This window comes from Olea europaea, chromosome 2 (genome assembly GCF_002742605.1).
Source record: "Olea europaea var. sylvestris chromosome 2, O_europaea_v1, whole genome shotgun sequence".
Lineage (NCBI taxonomy): Eukaryota > Viridiplantae > Streptophyta > Magnoliopsida > Lamiales > Oleaceae > Olea > Olea europaea.
This window is the reverse complement of record NC_036238.1, coordinates 8,863,683-8,879,514: the sequence shown is the minus strand read 5'-3', so window position 1 is coordinate 8,879,514 and position 15,832 is coordinate 8,863,683. Positions and strand designations below refer to the sequence as shown.

At 33.9% G+C, this 15,832-nt stretch overlaps 1 protein-coding gene and 1 long non-coding RNA gene across 2 annotated transcripts in view; both read right to left on the bottom strand.

Moving 5' to 3' along the window:
• LOC111372017 (protein HESO1-like) overlaps positions 1-14,848 on the bottom strand; it is a 39,409-nt gene extending 24,561 nt beyond the window's left edge. Inside the window, exon 1 of the mRNA XM_022994156.1 lies at positions 14,084-14,848. Within this exon, the coding sequence (XP_022849924.1) occupies positions 14,084-14,282 (199 nt within the window). The 5' untranslated portion in view covers positions 14,283-14,848. The remainder of the gene's footprint in view (positions 1-14,083) is intronic.
• On the bottom strand, positions 5,447-11,971 carry LOC111410483. The gene is made up of 6 exons (XR_002705703.1): positions 11,843-11,971; positions 10,789-10,884; positions 9,490-9,535; positions 8,072-8,169; positions 7,877-7,978; positions 5,447-7,800 (listed from the first exon to the last, which is right to left on the bottom strand). It is a non-coding gene; the product is annotated as an uncharacterized LOC111410483 (long non-coding RNA).
• Positions 14,849-15,832: the final 984 nt, after the last annotated feature.

Here is a 15,832-nt window from a genome sequence, read left to right as displayed (position 1 = left end):
TAAAATTTTTTTTTTTTTTTTTTTTTTTTTTTACACTAAAACTCTTATTTTTGGTATTTTTTGTACTTTTAGAGCTTAAATCCGTCTTGGACTAGGGTTTATTGAGTACCTATAAATAGGATCTATTATTCACATTGTAAAACAACTTTGATACTATATTCCATTGAGAGGCAAATTTGCTTTCATTCTTTTGTTTTTCATTGAGCAATTTATTGAACTTATCAAGACCAATTCTTGTGGCGTTCAAATAACTAGGTGAGATTCACAAATCTTGTGATCAAGAGATTAATACATAGTAGGTGATTGATTGGTTGCTCGATTCATTATTTTTATTTGGCTTTCTTGGGTTCAATTCAATCTCGTGTGGGTTCCATAGCTTTGATTGTTAAGTGAGTTCACATAAGTTGTTATCAGAGTTTGAGCTCCAAAAAAATCAAGGTTATATCCATTTTTCTTTTTGTTGAGTCTCTTGTTTTTCCTACCTCTTCATTCTTCGCGGTCTTCGTGTTCTTCATCCATTTTAAGTCTTCAATCTATGAAAGTTCCAACAAAGGTTCAAAAGTTGTTTTTGTGCTAAGTTAGCATCCTAATGAACTTTCATTTCTTTTTCTGGTGTCATAGTTGAATTTCAGAAAAAAAGTCAAAAAAATTTATTATTGTTGTTGTTGTTTGATTATTTCAAAAATTACCAACATTCCATTAATCTTCTTGAGACAAAAACTTTATTTCTTTTTGATCCAAACAAAAATTCGAGAACCACTTTCTTTAATTACAATAGTTCCCATTCCAAATTATCCAATTCTTTTATTTCTTTATTGAGTCTTCCATAATTCCAATTCTCATTCACATCCCGATTTGAATTATACGAGAATAATTCATGATTAAGTTCGAAATTGTTCTTTGAAGCACTTGGCGTGAAAACATTGAGTGAAAAAATGTAGAGTGGTGAGACTAACAAAGGGTAATAGTCAAATTGAGTGATACACGAGATTACATACATAAGGCATATAATAATTTTACATTTTAGTGTGCAATTGATGAAATTGAATCAATCCTTTGAGGGAAATGACCTTTACTTGCCATATTACTATTTAAAATGACACATTTAAGCTAAGTAAGGAAAATTACTTGGAACATCATTTGGTATCATTCGCATCACTACATGCATGCAATAATGAATGTAGAATTAATCTATTTCATGATGTTTGATATTTAGTTATTTCTAATTGATAAAATTATGGGATGTTAATTTCGGAAGTGATATCATACTATGTCTAATGCCCCCAAATTCTCGGAACCCGAAGCGCTAAAAACATTTGATCTTTCCTTGGTTCAACCTCTTTGATGTTAACCAAGATAATTTGTAAAGTTATTTGTATAAACTTAGGCAAATATGGTGAAATTTGGTTTTGGAAAACAATTGGAGGCAATTCAGTAACTACGGATTGAATAACAGCAGAAAAAAACATATTTGGCCTAGCAGATGTTTACTAAAAATTATGAAATTTTTACATAGACTAGCAGAATTATTTTTAAAGCTACAAACTTGATAAATTATTTACCGAAATAGAACAGAAAGCAATTGAAATGCTAGACTATATTAAAATGATGGACTGTTATTAAATGTGTGGATTGCTTATAGAATATTATTGACTATACTAATTTAAAATTGTACATGCCAAGAATTTCTTCAAGTGAAATTGATAATTTACTACATTTCTTAACAATGTCATAAGAAATGTTGAACAAATTGATTATGATATTTATTGAAAAAGAAGTTTTAAAACAGGCAGTTGTGATAATATAATTCTAGATTTTCTATTAAAAAATTTAGAAGAGTACATTTAATTTAAACATTCAAAAATTTTAAATTATTAATTTATAATTTTGAATTTTTATAATTTCAATATTTCTATTTTTTTTAAAAAAATTATTATTACTACTACTACTATTTTTAAATATTTACCATAAATATATTTTTAATGAAGATTGCCCTTGGGTTTTGGTGTAGAACTGTACAGACCATATCATACCGAAAATCTTCAATGGGATCCATGTCTCTTCAAAAAGTACAGAATTTACAGTATAGAAGCATTTTTTCCACTTAAGAAACACTCTTAATTCTTGCACAAAGTAGCCTTGTGAATAGTTAATTATTCAACCTGCCATTACTAGGATAATCATAGGCCCTGGTAATATAGCATGGTTCTCCACCAATAGCTCTTGGTAGTTTATGTTTGTTTCGGCAAGCAGTGTTTGCTAACATCACAAATTGAAAATTGTCGAACTTGGGAAAGCGTTACAACGGAATACTGAGCATCAACTGATGCATAATAGTTAATTCCGAGGACTAGTTGAAGTCAAGATCTTATTGATTCTTAGCGAAGTCATTCAAGGGTATCGAAATTGGATCTAAGACTAAGAAAAATTCTTCCAAGCAAAGCAAAACTTTGCTTAAACATGAACTACTAATAATTTTTATTTCAAAGAAAAATTCTTCAAGAAATTGCAAAGAAATCCCTCCATGAGATAAAATGAATAAAACTCCATATCAATAAAGTAACACTAATAAAACATAAACATAAAATGTAACCTGCATCTGTCTTGTAGAGCTAGCATACTGCAAAATTATTTAGTTTGAATGTGGACAATTGAGGGATGAGAATGAAAAGATGGAATGATTTTTCATTTCTTTTTCAGATCAAATAGATGAATATTTTCCACGAAAATAGGAGCGTGTCTATGTTTTTGCTTTACCAATATGTTATTTTTTTGGGCATTTTTAAAAATGTAACGTCTTATTCCTACTTTGGCATGTTTCATTTTCAGGTTTTTAGCCCCAATTAGGAAAGAATTAAAACTAAAATTAAAATACAGTTGATTCAACTTTTATTCCATGCGAAGTTGTATAGTTTTTCATATAGCATTCCTAGAAGAGGGTTATTTCATAGCTGATGTCACATATCTTGAAGAGTAACGGCATAGATTGAATCTGCCGCAAATTATGTGGAACCAAATTTTGTAATGAAAATTAACATGAAAGAATTGGTGTACAAGAGGGATTAAGTAATTAAGCATAAAGAGCAAGTATCCTATCCAGAATGATCCAGTTTCGTCCTTTTTGACATATCTATTGTTCAGAGAACTTGCTACGTTTATGTTTGATTTTTGGGGGGTGTGGATCATTTATAACCACAGCCAGAAACAGTTGGTGGCAGTACATACGACACTTGATGCTGTACATATTTACAGCCTTCTCACATAACGTGGGGTCCGCGATTATTTTAATTACAAACCTCATTCCTACATGTGAGATGGCTGTCAAGAATGCTATCAACAATGCTATACCTATATGACTTCTCTTTTTCTAGTGGGAGATGATTAGAATTTCTTTTCTACTTTATTTTTATTTTATTTAAGGTTTGGGTTTGTTGGGTTAATTATTAAATAAGTGTTTTCTACTGTTGGACACGTGGAGCTTAACTACACCATACACTATACTTCAATGTAAGTATCGTGTCGTTGGCCCATGGTTTTTGAAAATTAGCCCTCGTGAACAATTTTTTTTGAGTATTATAAGGATGACATTTTTAAAAGTTTGCATATATATTAAATTGGCTTCAAAATTTCTCATGTAACCATATTCTTTCTGGGTTAAGATAAAGCACATAGATGTGAGGGAAAAAACTGTAAAACCCTCAGCAGTATGAAGTGAAAGTAGCTCTCTGGAGTGAACTCCAAAATTTGTTTACTTGTTTGCTTTCAATTTCTTCTACTTTGTATTGTTATTACTGCTCTTGATGATGCATAATTAATCATCCAATCCATTTGTTTTGGGTTCAAGAACATAACTGCTCTCATTTTATATATTATAGAACTTCAATTATTGTTTAAAATAATAATAATAATAATTGGGAAAAAAAAAACAATACAAATCTTCAAACATGGTGCAACTAGAAATGTGCATTATATTCAACCTTTTTACAATCACCTTCTTTGACCTCAATTTTCATACGGTTGATGTAGCCAACAAATTTCGACTCCACTCACGTCCACATGATATTTGTCCAACATATTTGGAAAAATTGTTAAAAGCAATCAACAAAGGTAGGGGAGGTGACCGTGAGCACTCCACGATCAAGTCAATCAACTTGTATAAATATATTTGAGTGTGGATCGAACAAAAGACGGGAATTACAGTCTACAATAGTGTACGAGCATCAAAGGTAATAAGAGAAATGTGAGAGCAATATTACTAACGGAATGTAAAATTGCATTACTTTCAAATGGCACTAGGCATGAATTTTTATAATAGAAGACGATGAATGATTACCATTAGATGAAAAAAACACGTAAGATCATCCTGATGGCTGAGGCATCTTCTGCTAGATGATTATCACTAATAGCTAAACCCTCCCAAAACGAAGCCTTCTTCATCTTCTACGTAAGCTGTACAGAAATGAGTCAAACCAACCCAATTCGAGAACAATGAAACTTCATCAGGTCTTCATGCCAAAGTGCAGATAATTCACATTTCACAAATATATCTATTTCGCCAGTGTCAAGATACAAGATCTAGTACTTAGCTGAGGTTTTTCTCAAGCCATGGCTCACAAAGTAAATTGGATACCACCATGCTTTCGATCCAGTAGACTTCATTTTACACCTGCAGAGTACACACTGTAGTCCTAATGCAAAAGATTTCCTTGTAACCATCATGCTTTTGGTTATAATTTATAGATAACTTGATTTCCCTAACTTCAACATAAAATAGAATCTAATGCTAGTACTACTACAACATATAGACTATAATATCTTTAAATTCAACTCGATCTTTTTAATAAAGATTTGGCAGGGTCATATAAAAAACAATTATTTTTCTCCACATCGTTGGGGGAAAATACGGTAATTAAGAGTTATAAAAATCCATGGCTGCGAATAATTACACAATTTTCATCTCCGAATAAATCATACAAAATATTTTATTTTCTATAACTAGCAGGTATAATTAGTGGCTTTATTTGATTCTTAGTTTCTCAAAAAAATACATTTTTTTCTTCCTTTCGACCATACATTCTTCACTAAAATAATATTATATACAAACAAAAAATGTTTCCTTATTTTTTAGCCACACATTCTCCATTGAATCACTATTTTAAAATGTTTTTTTTTAAAGGGGCAATACTTCGAATATTATCCCATCAAATCATTATTTCAAAAAATATCAGACATTCTAAAACTTACATACAAAACAAATAAAAATGTGCATCTTAGCATGTAACATGCACACTTACGCCTACATAAAAATGTCAATAACAACTTATTCTTCCAAAACAAAAAATTCTCTCTATTTATTAGAAACATTAACGTTCAGAAAAAGCACATAACATACTTTTTTTTCTAGCAAAAACCCTGAACACAAGAAAATATATTATCAAGAATGCTCTAACAATCAACAAAACTTTCAAAAGTTATCAAATAATAACAAATTTGCAATTTTTTCCGTCCATTCTTCATTTCTGATGGTAGAATTTCTCTGTATAGAGCTTTACATACAGGTTGCAGTGTATAAATGTGCATAACCCCAAGAAAAGTATACCAAATCCCGACTATCAACGTGTAAATTTAACTACACGCCCATCATAAAGATAGGTTGTATCCCCATCTCTAAAACATTAACACAGGAGCCCACTTTTGCAAAGCGCAAAAGACATTCTTGGCTAATTCCAGGTGATACAAAGATGGTTCAATTCATTCAAAGTGACCATACAAGAATAAGATGATGAACGATGAACAACGAAAACATGGCCCTCATAGGATAGTAAACCAATAAGGATGAGGTTAAGAGACTACATTTCTACGCATATCTTGCAGGTGCCCCTTTCTAAGCAATTAATCACCAGTCAAAACTTTTATTTTCCACACATTCACACATGATTTAAAGCCAAGTGATTTTTTCTAACCGACTTGGAGGTTTCCATCATCAATCTTTCAATTAAGAGAATGTAGGAGGCTTGACATTTGGAGCAAAATCATGAAAATTTTACTAAACCAGTATACACTTGGATACCTGAATGCTGACTTATGATGCTCAGACTCCAGTACAAGTATCGGGTATGAGTACGTATCTAAGTATCGAATCTTTTATTTTCTAAAATGTAAAATACAGAGACTGGCTAAAAAGAATCCAAATTTTGGACACGGGTACGTGGGGTACGTCTTTGAAACTTCAATATTTTTACTAACTCAAGATGTTATTTTGAATAGACCAAAATCAATTGTTCACAAACAAGAAAACAGTATTAAGTAAAGGGTAAAGACAAATAAAATAAAATTTTGGGGTTTAGTTTTCAATTATAAGAAGTTAATTACTAAATGTTATATAAAATAAAAATGAGAAACTTGATTGCAATTTGAATTTAGTGGAGTACTAAGTAGTATTATATGAAACCCATTTTCATTTTATACAAACAAAATCCTAAACATCCATACAGAGAGGGAAAGAAGGAAAAAAACGGAGAAAAGAAGAGGGAAAGAAAAAAGAACGAAGAAGGGAAAATCTAGCGCCATCGCCTTTCTCCCCCTTCTTGAAGGTGGCGCTAGGTTTATAGAGAGTAGAAAAGGAAAAGAGAAAAAAAAATGAAAAAAGAAAGAAGGAAAAAAGGCGAAGTGTCCGATTGAAACTTAGAGAATCCAATATATATCTCATACCCATACCCATGTCGTGTCGTATCCGACACGGGTACTCCAACCATTTCTAAGAGTCTGAACATCAAAGGTGGTGACTGCAACTAGAAGCAAAGGATTGGGATTGCAATTTCAATCGTATGTTCCCTTAAAAGCCCCTGTAGTCCGATTTTCTTATTCGAATGGGATTATAGGAAATACTTCCACCCCATCCTTCTGTAATAGGTTGTTGAGCTCCACCCATGCCTTCATCACGCTCCCACCCCCAACTTCCTATAACTGGTTGCCGAGTTCTGCCCTAGCCTTTGGCGCACACACCTCACCCCAACCTCCTGCAACGGGTTGCTGAGTACCTCTCCAGTTTTCGGCATGCACCCAATCCCGATCTCCTGCAATTGGTTACCTAGTTCTTCCCCAACCTTCAGCATCCACCCGATCCCGACCTTCTACAACATGTTCCCGAGTTCTTTCCCAGCCTTCAGCATCGACCCCACCCCAACATCATAAAACAGGTTCTCGAGTTCCAACCCAGCCTTTGGCATGGACCCTACCCTAAAGCCCTGCACCAGAGTGCTGAGTTCCATCCCAACCTCTCATAAGTTGCTGCCCATTTCTAGGATCAGAAGGCATAGCATATTTTGTACCTTCCCAAACATCATCAGACATCACTCTCCAACCTTCCGTAGACTGAATCTTTTTCGTCCAGCCAGTTTCAAATGGCATAGCTCGCTCGACTTGTCTCCAACTCCCTGAAGGCATTTCTGCAAAATCGTGCATGGAGGCTATTCTCTTCGTGCAGATAGGGTCTGGAGGCAGAGCTTGCTTTCTTGCTTCCTCACCTTCCTCGTTTCTATTTCTTTTCCTCTGGTTCAATTGAGAGGGAATGCTACGCAATGATGCAATTTGGTGAGAATTTGAAGTACCTGTTTGACATTAGATAGTTATGCCATCATGGCCAAACAAAAATTCCTTCAATTCAACTTCTCCAATCTGGCCATCCATGAAGGACAAGACATGCGGGGTAGAAAGGTTAATACATTCAAAGATATGTTTTATTTCTGCATGTCCTACTGCCCTAGCAACATTTTGAGATGGATCACTGAAATCCTCAACCTGTGAAGATTAAAAATTACTATGTATTTAAAAAATTTCCAAGAGCATAAAAACTCAAGCAACAAAGTGTAATTACACTGATACAAGCAACTTTAGAATTCCATGTTTTGGACGTCCAAGATCCTTCATATGTGCTTACACAGAGACCTTTGGGCCACATATTTTGGACAGAAGATAACTGCAAAGGTAACAGAATAAAGGTCAATTTCGATTAAGAAAAAAGCACCACCAAAATAAATAACTTAATTATCACCGAGGGTGTAAGCGCTACCTTGATCAGCAGAGTCACAAAGAGCTCAACCAATTATTCTTTATTACTTTTTCCATAGGTTACAAAATTAGATAGTGATGTCGCAGGATCAGCACCATCTACATACAGCACATAAAGCCAGTTAACATCGCAAAGATGACCAAGAAACAAGAGCTCGTGAACAGTAGATTTGTAACATTCTTTGAGTCAACAAAAGTCAAAGACCGAGAAGCAGAGTGAACAGTGTATCCTTTATCAGCAACTATTACAAATTATATTGAATTACTGGAGGTGCTGCAGCAGTTTTAGGGAGTAGTGTTCTAGATTCCAGGCTATCGATGAGGGCTAGAACCTTTTTTCGGTGACACGTATGATGACAAAGAAAGGTGACAGAAGTCCTTGCACATAGTAGTACCAAAGCTCTAACCACCCAAATTTCCTTGAAAACTCACTTGAAAGGATACGTCACTACATTAGTCATGCCTTACGTAAAAGAAGGAAAAAAGATTCTACTGCAGCCCTTCCTAGAACACACAACCACACAACAAAAACTTTAAGTCTTACTCCCAAAGAATTTGGAGTAAACTACATAAATCCTCTTTTGTCATTCCATTTGGTTTATTGCTAGAATGATAGAGCTACAAAAAGATCCAAAATAAATAGATACTTAGCAACTACAACAAACCATTTCCTCCCCTTCTAATCTATTCTACTATGTTTACATCAATCTTATGAACAGGATCCCCTTTAATTTTATGCAAAGACGTGTTCCAACCATTTAAGTCATCTTTTTCTTAATTGATCCTCAGCGGTGTGACATCCATTTGTTGCCGTATATCTCATTTCTTTTTTTATCCATTATAATATGACCACACATCCAACTTATATCCTCATTTTCGCTATACTCATCTTATAGACATTGTGCAATTTAGCAATGTGAACTGAGTACTATAAAGCATTACAAGTTTAATATCATTCTGTAAAATACATAGATCTCCCTATTCTGCAAATAGCTCTTTTAATGAGCTTATTGTGTAAAGATGCCACAGTTTTTCCAAACAAAAATTGAAGGACAAAAATAAGCTCGTGTCATTGTCTGATACCATATTAAACCAAAAGCAATTGAACTCAAAGGCACCCTCCACTCTTTAGCCAATTGAACTGTGACACATATTTGATGGCATGAGAAATGCCTCAAACATGACTTCTAACACTCTTTGGGTCTGTCCATATTGAAAATTCACTCTAAACAACATAGATATGTAGCTAATATGTGATGAAACTAAGAAATTAAACACGACTTTGTCATATGACAAACAATTATAACACAAGCTCACAAAAATATTGCATTTGAAAGTAAAAGTTGAAAATGTTATTTAGCACGGAACGATACAAGAAATGTAGTCAAAATCAATTAACTAAAAAACACAAGGAAATACCTTTGAATATAGCAGAAAATGGAGGTAATATAGGTGGCTTCCGAGTCTGCTATAAACAAAAGATGGGAGAGACATCAAATTGAAGGGTATTGACAGGTAGAATGTTAGCACATAATGGAACATGCCCAAATCTAATGTTGGTACACGTTCACCACAAACCAAACAACCAATATATGATTTGTTTATGTGGCATGTGGATACTTTCTGTATTAGAGACATAGTTACAAGTTCAAATGATGTGACTAGAAATCATGAACAACAAATAATGAAAGATTGAATTCCATTCATTGCCCAATTAAACATAAAAAGATAGTATATTGCATATTAAACCTAAACCAAACAAAAGATGTATAAAATCTAACTCTAAACATAACGTGCAAGGTCCAGACAAGTTTCAGGCGAGATGACATTCAGTTTCTTTTTAATTTAACAAGTATTTAAGAAAAAATGTTCCAAGGTTCTTCTAAGCTTATTAAGTTGAATGAAGTCGGAACGTATGGATTTTCAATTGGAAAAAGATGTGTAAGTTAGTTTACAAGTAGATGCAAGTTTCGTAAATTTTCTTATTTGTTTTGTTTTAGAAGGGAGAAAGGTCAGCTTAAAATACGACAACCTCGCCGTCGCTGGAAAACTTGACCGAAAGCTAATCACCTCAAAACCTAACTTAATCCACCGACTGTTTGGAAACTCGAGAAGAAGAATTAAATTAAAAACCTGGAAACTCTTTAACAAATTAAGGTTAACTTATGCATTATAAAGATTGAGCATTTAAACAATTTTGCTACATGGCAGTAGCAAATAATGAAATATATCCAGAAATGAATGTTGTACGAGTTCAGAACAAATCAACACTGTTAAAAAGAAGTGCCATATTTGTCTGCAATGTACAACATGCCGTAGATGTGACCAGGAAATTATGTCTCCCAACTAATAGAAGATTAAATATCATTTACCACCCAGTAAAATATAAATAAGATTACTCTAGCCGTACATTGATTATGAATCAAAATAAACAGTGAACAGGTGTAGAATTTAACTCTAAAAATATCATGCAAAGTTCAGAGAACTTTCACCACACAACAAATTTATACCTCTTTTACTTTTTTGACCCACATTTACCACCCCTACCCCGATCCAACACCGAAGCAGCATTTCAAGGTTCATCTAAGCTTCTTGAGATGCATTCAAAAAAAAACTGCAACATAATCTAACAATAACATACCACTTATAGATGCACAAATAATTAAAGAAATTGTTAAATATAAGGAATGTATAAATTACGAATATCCAAAACTCTACCTGCAAATGAAAAGCAACCAACAGTATTATGGAGAGAGAATTCAAGGTTTTATCTTTTGAACTGTTAATGTTCTGCACTTTTGCCCAGGTTTTCATCTGCTGAGATGGACAGTGCCAATTAGATAACATTGCATTGATCATTATATTTCAAGAAAAATAAATCTACACAAGATTTTTAAGCATAGCAATCTAGTAGACATCTGAGGAAAATATGTACGATCATCTTTAGATGCATCTGAAAATTCAAATTCTAACCAAACATAAGGAAAAATGGCAAGCAGTATTCTGAATGGATTGGGTTGGGAAGCTTCGAGTGTTTTAATGCCTGTTAGTTATGTTTCCACAAATAATATTTTGCAGAGATCTATCACGTTAGCAGTGTGTCAGTCAGGATGTTCCAGAGACACTCCCATTATTTTAGTATGGTCTGGTGTTCAGGCTCCATTTATCAATTAAGCTTCATCTGCAGAGCATTTTATGGAATCTCTTAGAAAGATTTATAATGTAATTACACATCTATTAGATATACCTGATCTTATTTTAGTCTTCTTATGATATCGGAAGTCTATTAGTCCTATAAAGTGATACTTTCATCCGGGGTTAAGAGAATTATTTGACTAAAAACTATTTGCTTGACTTCCATTAGAGTTATATTTAAGTTTCCGATCTCGCATCCTCCGTGATCTTATTTACTGTTCATGCTCCCAATTTCTTTAACTCAAAACCAATTAATACATAACGCTTCAACATTTTGCCTTGAGAGACTGTGGAAGGGCAGTGATTGGTGAAAAGAAAATTGGAAAAGAAGTGTCAGCGTGCTGTATAGAAGGAGCTCCAAGGACTTCACTTCAAATTTTGCAAGGTGAATGGACTATAAACAATATATGACCTAGTACACAACAGAATCCATAAAAAGATATGAAAATCTTAAAGACACAGGAAATATTATTTAAAAAAAAACCCCAGAGTAAATGAGATGGCAAAGATATTACTTTACAACAGTTAGGCCTTAAGCTAGAATCAACTCCCTTGTGAAATACCTAGAGATGCTTACCCGAGCTTGTCATGCTTGCATATCTTGTTATGTGATCCAATGCACGGTTTTAAAATGTGCCCGAGACTTGAAATCTTAAGACTCGCCAGGCTTTCGATAATTGCTTCAAAACATGCACCATGGTGTAAGTTGTCGAGGCTTACGATTCAACTAAGGCGGACATGGCTCAAGGCAATTGAGGTGTGCAGTCTTTCCTCTAGTTCCCAAAATTGAGGTGTGCAGTCTTTCCTCTAGTTCCCAAAGTAGAGTATTTAAATGATTCTCCTCATCAGTTGAGGAAATTAGGTGGATAAGCTGGGATTTTAAGATTCCATCCCTATTTTCAACTGATATATCACATTCAACTCCAGTTCCTCGTTCAACAACTTTCAGAATAGGCACCTTGGCAGTTGTGATTGGGAGAACACCATAAACATGCCCTTTACCTGGAGAACACCAATACAGATATAAGATGCATCCAAGTACCATTTCTTATTTTTTGATCAACAATACAAGGAGAATTAAGAAGGTAGAAACATGAAGTCTTCATTAGTAATAGCAACTACTGTTATAATTCTAGTGAAAGCCATCTACCAATCCATGGAACTTAACCAAATAGAACATAAGTTACTGCTTGAAGGAGCTACTTCTCAATACTACTTAGTTTCCATCATATCTTTTGATAGGAAAAGATTACAAAAATCGGAGAACTAAAATAGTAAGAGAGACAGAGAGGATCAGTAAAACTTAACATAGAAGTTTGATGAAGAAGAAGAAGAAGAATAATAATTCAACAAATCAGGAGCTATTTTGTAAACGAACCCATAGAATTCTGAACAGCCAAGTAAAGTACCATTTCTCACAAAACGCGTGAGATAATCTTCACCTGAAATAATAGGAAGCATAACCACTCAAATGCCCCAAGTATTGTTACAGATCCCCCAATTATCTTCTTATCATGTAATTATTAAAATTTCTAAATTTATTCTTTCATCTTAGGTTTATTGTTATGCCTAGAAACGATAAGAAAGAAAAGATAATATCTCAAATGATCTCTGCCTCTGTTAAGTATTACCCAGTCTTAGATTTATCATTAAGCCTAGAAATGATAAGAAAGAAAAGATAATATCTCAAATGATCTTTGCTTCTGTTACATATTGCCGCCCAGTATATGCCTACGAAATCTAGAACATAAGTTCTTGACTTACAAGATAGAACTCGATAGGAGCCGAAAAATATAAGTATATTATCAATGCATCAGTGAGCTAAAAGTAAAACAAAAATTTTTACAAAATTATAATGGACTAAATGATATACACAGAAATTCCATAGGAAAGTGAGATCCATGGCTCCGCGTTTTTTCCAGTTAGTCAATTAGATTTCTTACATCCTTCAAACCCTATTTAAAATTCATTGTCTTCAGGATAATCATAACGCTGTTGTTTTCCAACCATGACCTTCAACTTTTTTCCCTTGTAAATTTGTCACAGGATACAAGTCATGAATATTATGGATCTAGCTTTCACTATACTCTTTTTTATTTTTTTTCCCCAACTGCTCTTTCCATGGCTTTTTAACTAAAAATGCCACCTAACTATTAGAAATGGCAAACTACACATACATTTGCCTAGAAGATAAATATACCTCTGATTTCTGAAGCCTAAATTACCTTCAGAATTTGCAGTTTAAGAAATGAACAAGTTCAATATAATACATTTGCCTAGAAGATAAATATACCTATGATTTCTGAAGCCTAAATTACCTTCAGAATTTGCAGTTTAAGAAATGAACAAGTTCAATATAATTATATAAGTAATAAAATATGAATAAAAAAAACCAGGAAAAATACAATCTAAAATTTTTACTTTGTAGAGCATATAGTTTCTTTGCAAACTTCCTCAGAGTTTGAATCTTCATTTCGCGCGGAAATTCAATTGCATTAGAGCTAAAATTCACAGAGAGATCTAAATCACTTGTTGTGCTAAAGAGATCCATTAAGAAAGAACCGAATTCCACCACAATAGGAGTCACTTTTGAATATCCTGAAAAGAAAAGGATCAAACAACCACCCTGATAAGAATGTAATCCATAAGATAGGCAGATTTCTCTGGTCAACGAATAATCATCTCGATAAAATAAAATGTAAAGCATTGTGAATAAAGATCCATGATTATTAGAAAATTAAAACAAGAAGCAAATATAACAAAGGGAATTCCTTTCTAATGTTGAGGTCGTGTAAGTAAATTCAGCATGAAGTATTACCATTTAACTCCTTTGCAATTTCATTAAACACTAGAATTAAGTCCCTTCGAGATTCATAATCACTCAGTTTTGGGCGCCGAATGGCATAAACATCTTGAAGAAGTTGCTCAAGAGCAGATACACGTTCCTTTGCCACTGCTGGACCCTGTAATTTCTTCAATTCAAACTTCTCTGCTTTCTTTTGCAAAACTAAAGGCATAGCACAAAAAGAGTAAGATCTCTTGTAACTATGATATGCAAAACATCAACACCTGTAGCTTAGCACTTAGCTAGATAAAAAAGCAATTGTGTAAACGCATTAACCCTTTGTGATATCTGTAAACTCGTGAATTTTGTTGAGAAAAAAAGGAATTTCATCTTTTGGGTATGTTTTTACAACTATTAGCTCCAATAAAAAACTGAATTTGACAAGGTATAATTTCCTCAACTCGCCAATCCAACCAAATGAAAATCTCTTAGACATATCCTAGCAGAAGTGCCCACAAATTCGAAAAACCGCACAGTCATTTACATATGGAGATACATGTTGAACTAAAAGGTATTTTATTGTGACTTTTTCCCTCATTAGCACAAGTTCTTTCTCCAATTAATGAATCATGAGTACAACCTATCTACATATCATTTTAAGATTAACAACAAGGTTTATTTACTGCTTAGGGAGGATCACCAACTAGCTAGCCAAAAAGATTGAAATGGAAGTTCCTTTACTTAAATTGACACAGGGACGGGAGCCACTGCATGGCCAATTGTCAGTATAACTATAGATGCCCATTACAAGTCCCCCGGGGCATAGTCCAGTGGTGCAAAGGACAAGAGTAAAGTTATCTCATGCCTTGCTGGCAGCCGCAGTGTGGGGGTTCGATTCCTGAGACATGGAATTGGAATCCTTGTAGGCGCAGTGTACAGGCAGCTCTTGTTCCCTGGCCTGCTGGGACACATCCTACGATTTACCTCCCTCACAAAGCTCTAGGGGTGGGACCGTGGGGGCCCTCAAGGTTGGGGTTCAACCTTTATAGATGCTCATTACAAAGTCAACATTATTGGATCTTCTAATTTTTTGTTATGTTTATCCATTAAAGTATCATTGAAAATTATCTCTTCTTATGTTTTACTTTCTTTGCTTTAGATTTCAAGCTTGTCAACAGACAACAAGATCATAATAGTCATTCTTGGTATTCAATGATCAAATTTTCTTATTGCAAGCTTATACTTATTGACAACAAAGTTATTATCAACAAACTCCTCTCACCAAACCAGAAATTTTTTCCTCCTAAATTCACAGTGTTTGATGCTCAACAAGGAGGGAAAATGACTATTGAGGAGGAAGATATTTTAGTTTGCATGCATTTATCCTTCTAGGCGAGACTATTTATAGATTTCCCTGAGGGTCTTGAGGGCAGTTGGGCCCTTTTATTAAATTCATTCCTGTCATTTAATGGTGGGTTTCTAACTAATTCTGATAGGTACTCACATTTTATTCACCATCTTATGTCTCCTTTATTCATTGGCCTTGAAATCATACTTTAAACACTTAACCATGCGTATTTGAATACTGGGTTGAAGAGTTTCTTCCTATGTGGAATTTTATGGAATCAGTTTGCCTTTCTTCTCTGTGAGCTTTTATGCTTAAACTTTTACTAGCTCCACATCTTCAAGTTTCGTATAGAAAGGTTATGAGCTCGCTTGTTCCTCTGAATTTTCTTATTCAACAATACTTATAAACAGGAACGTTTCAAGAATTTCCCCCTT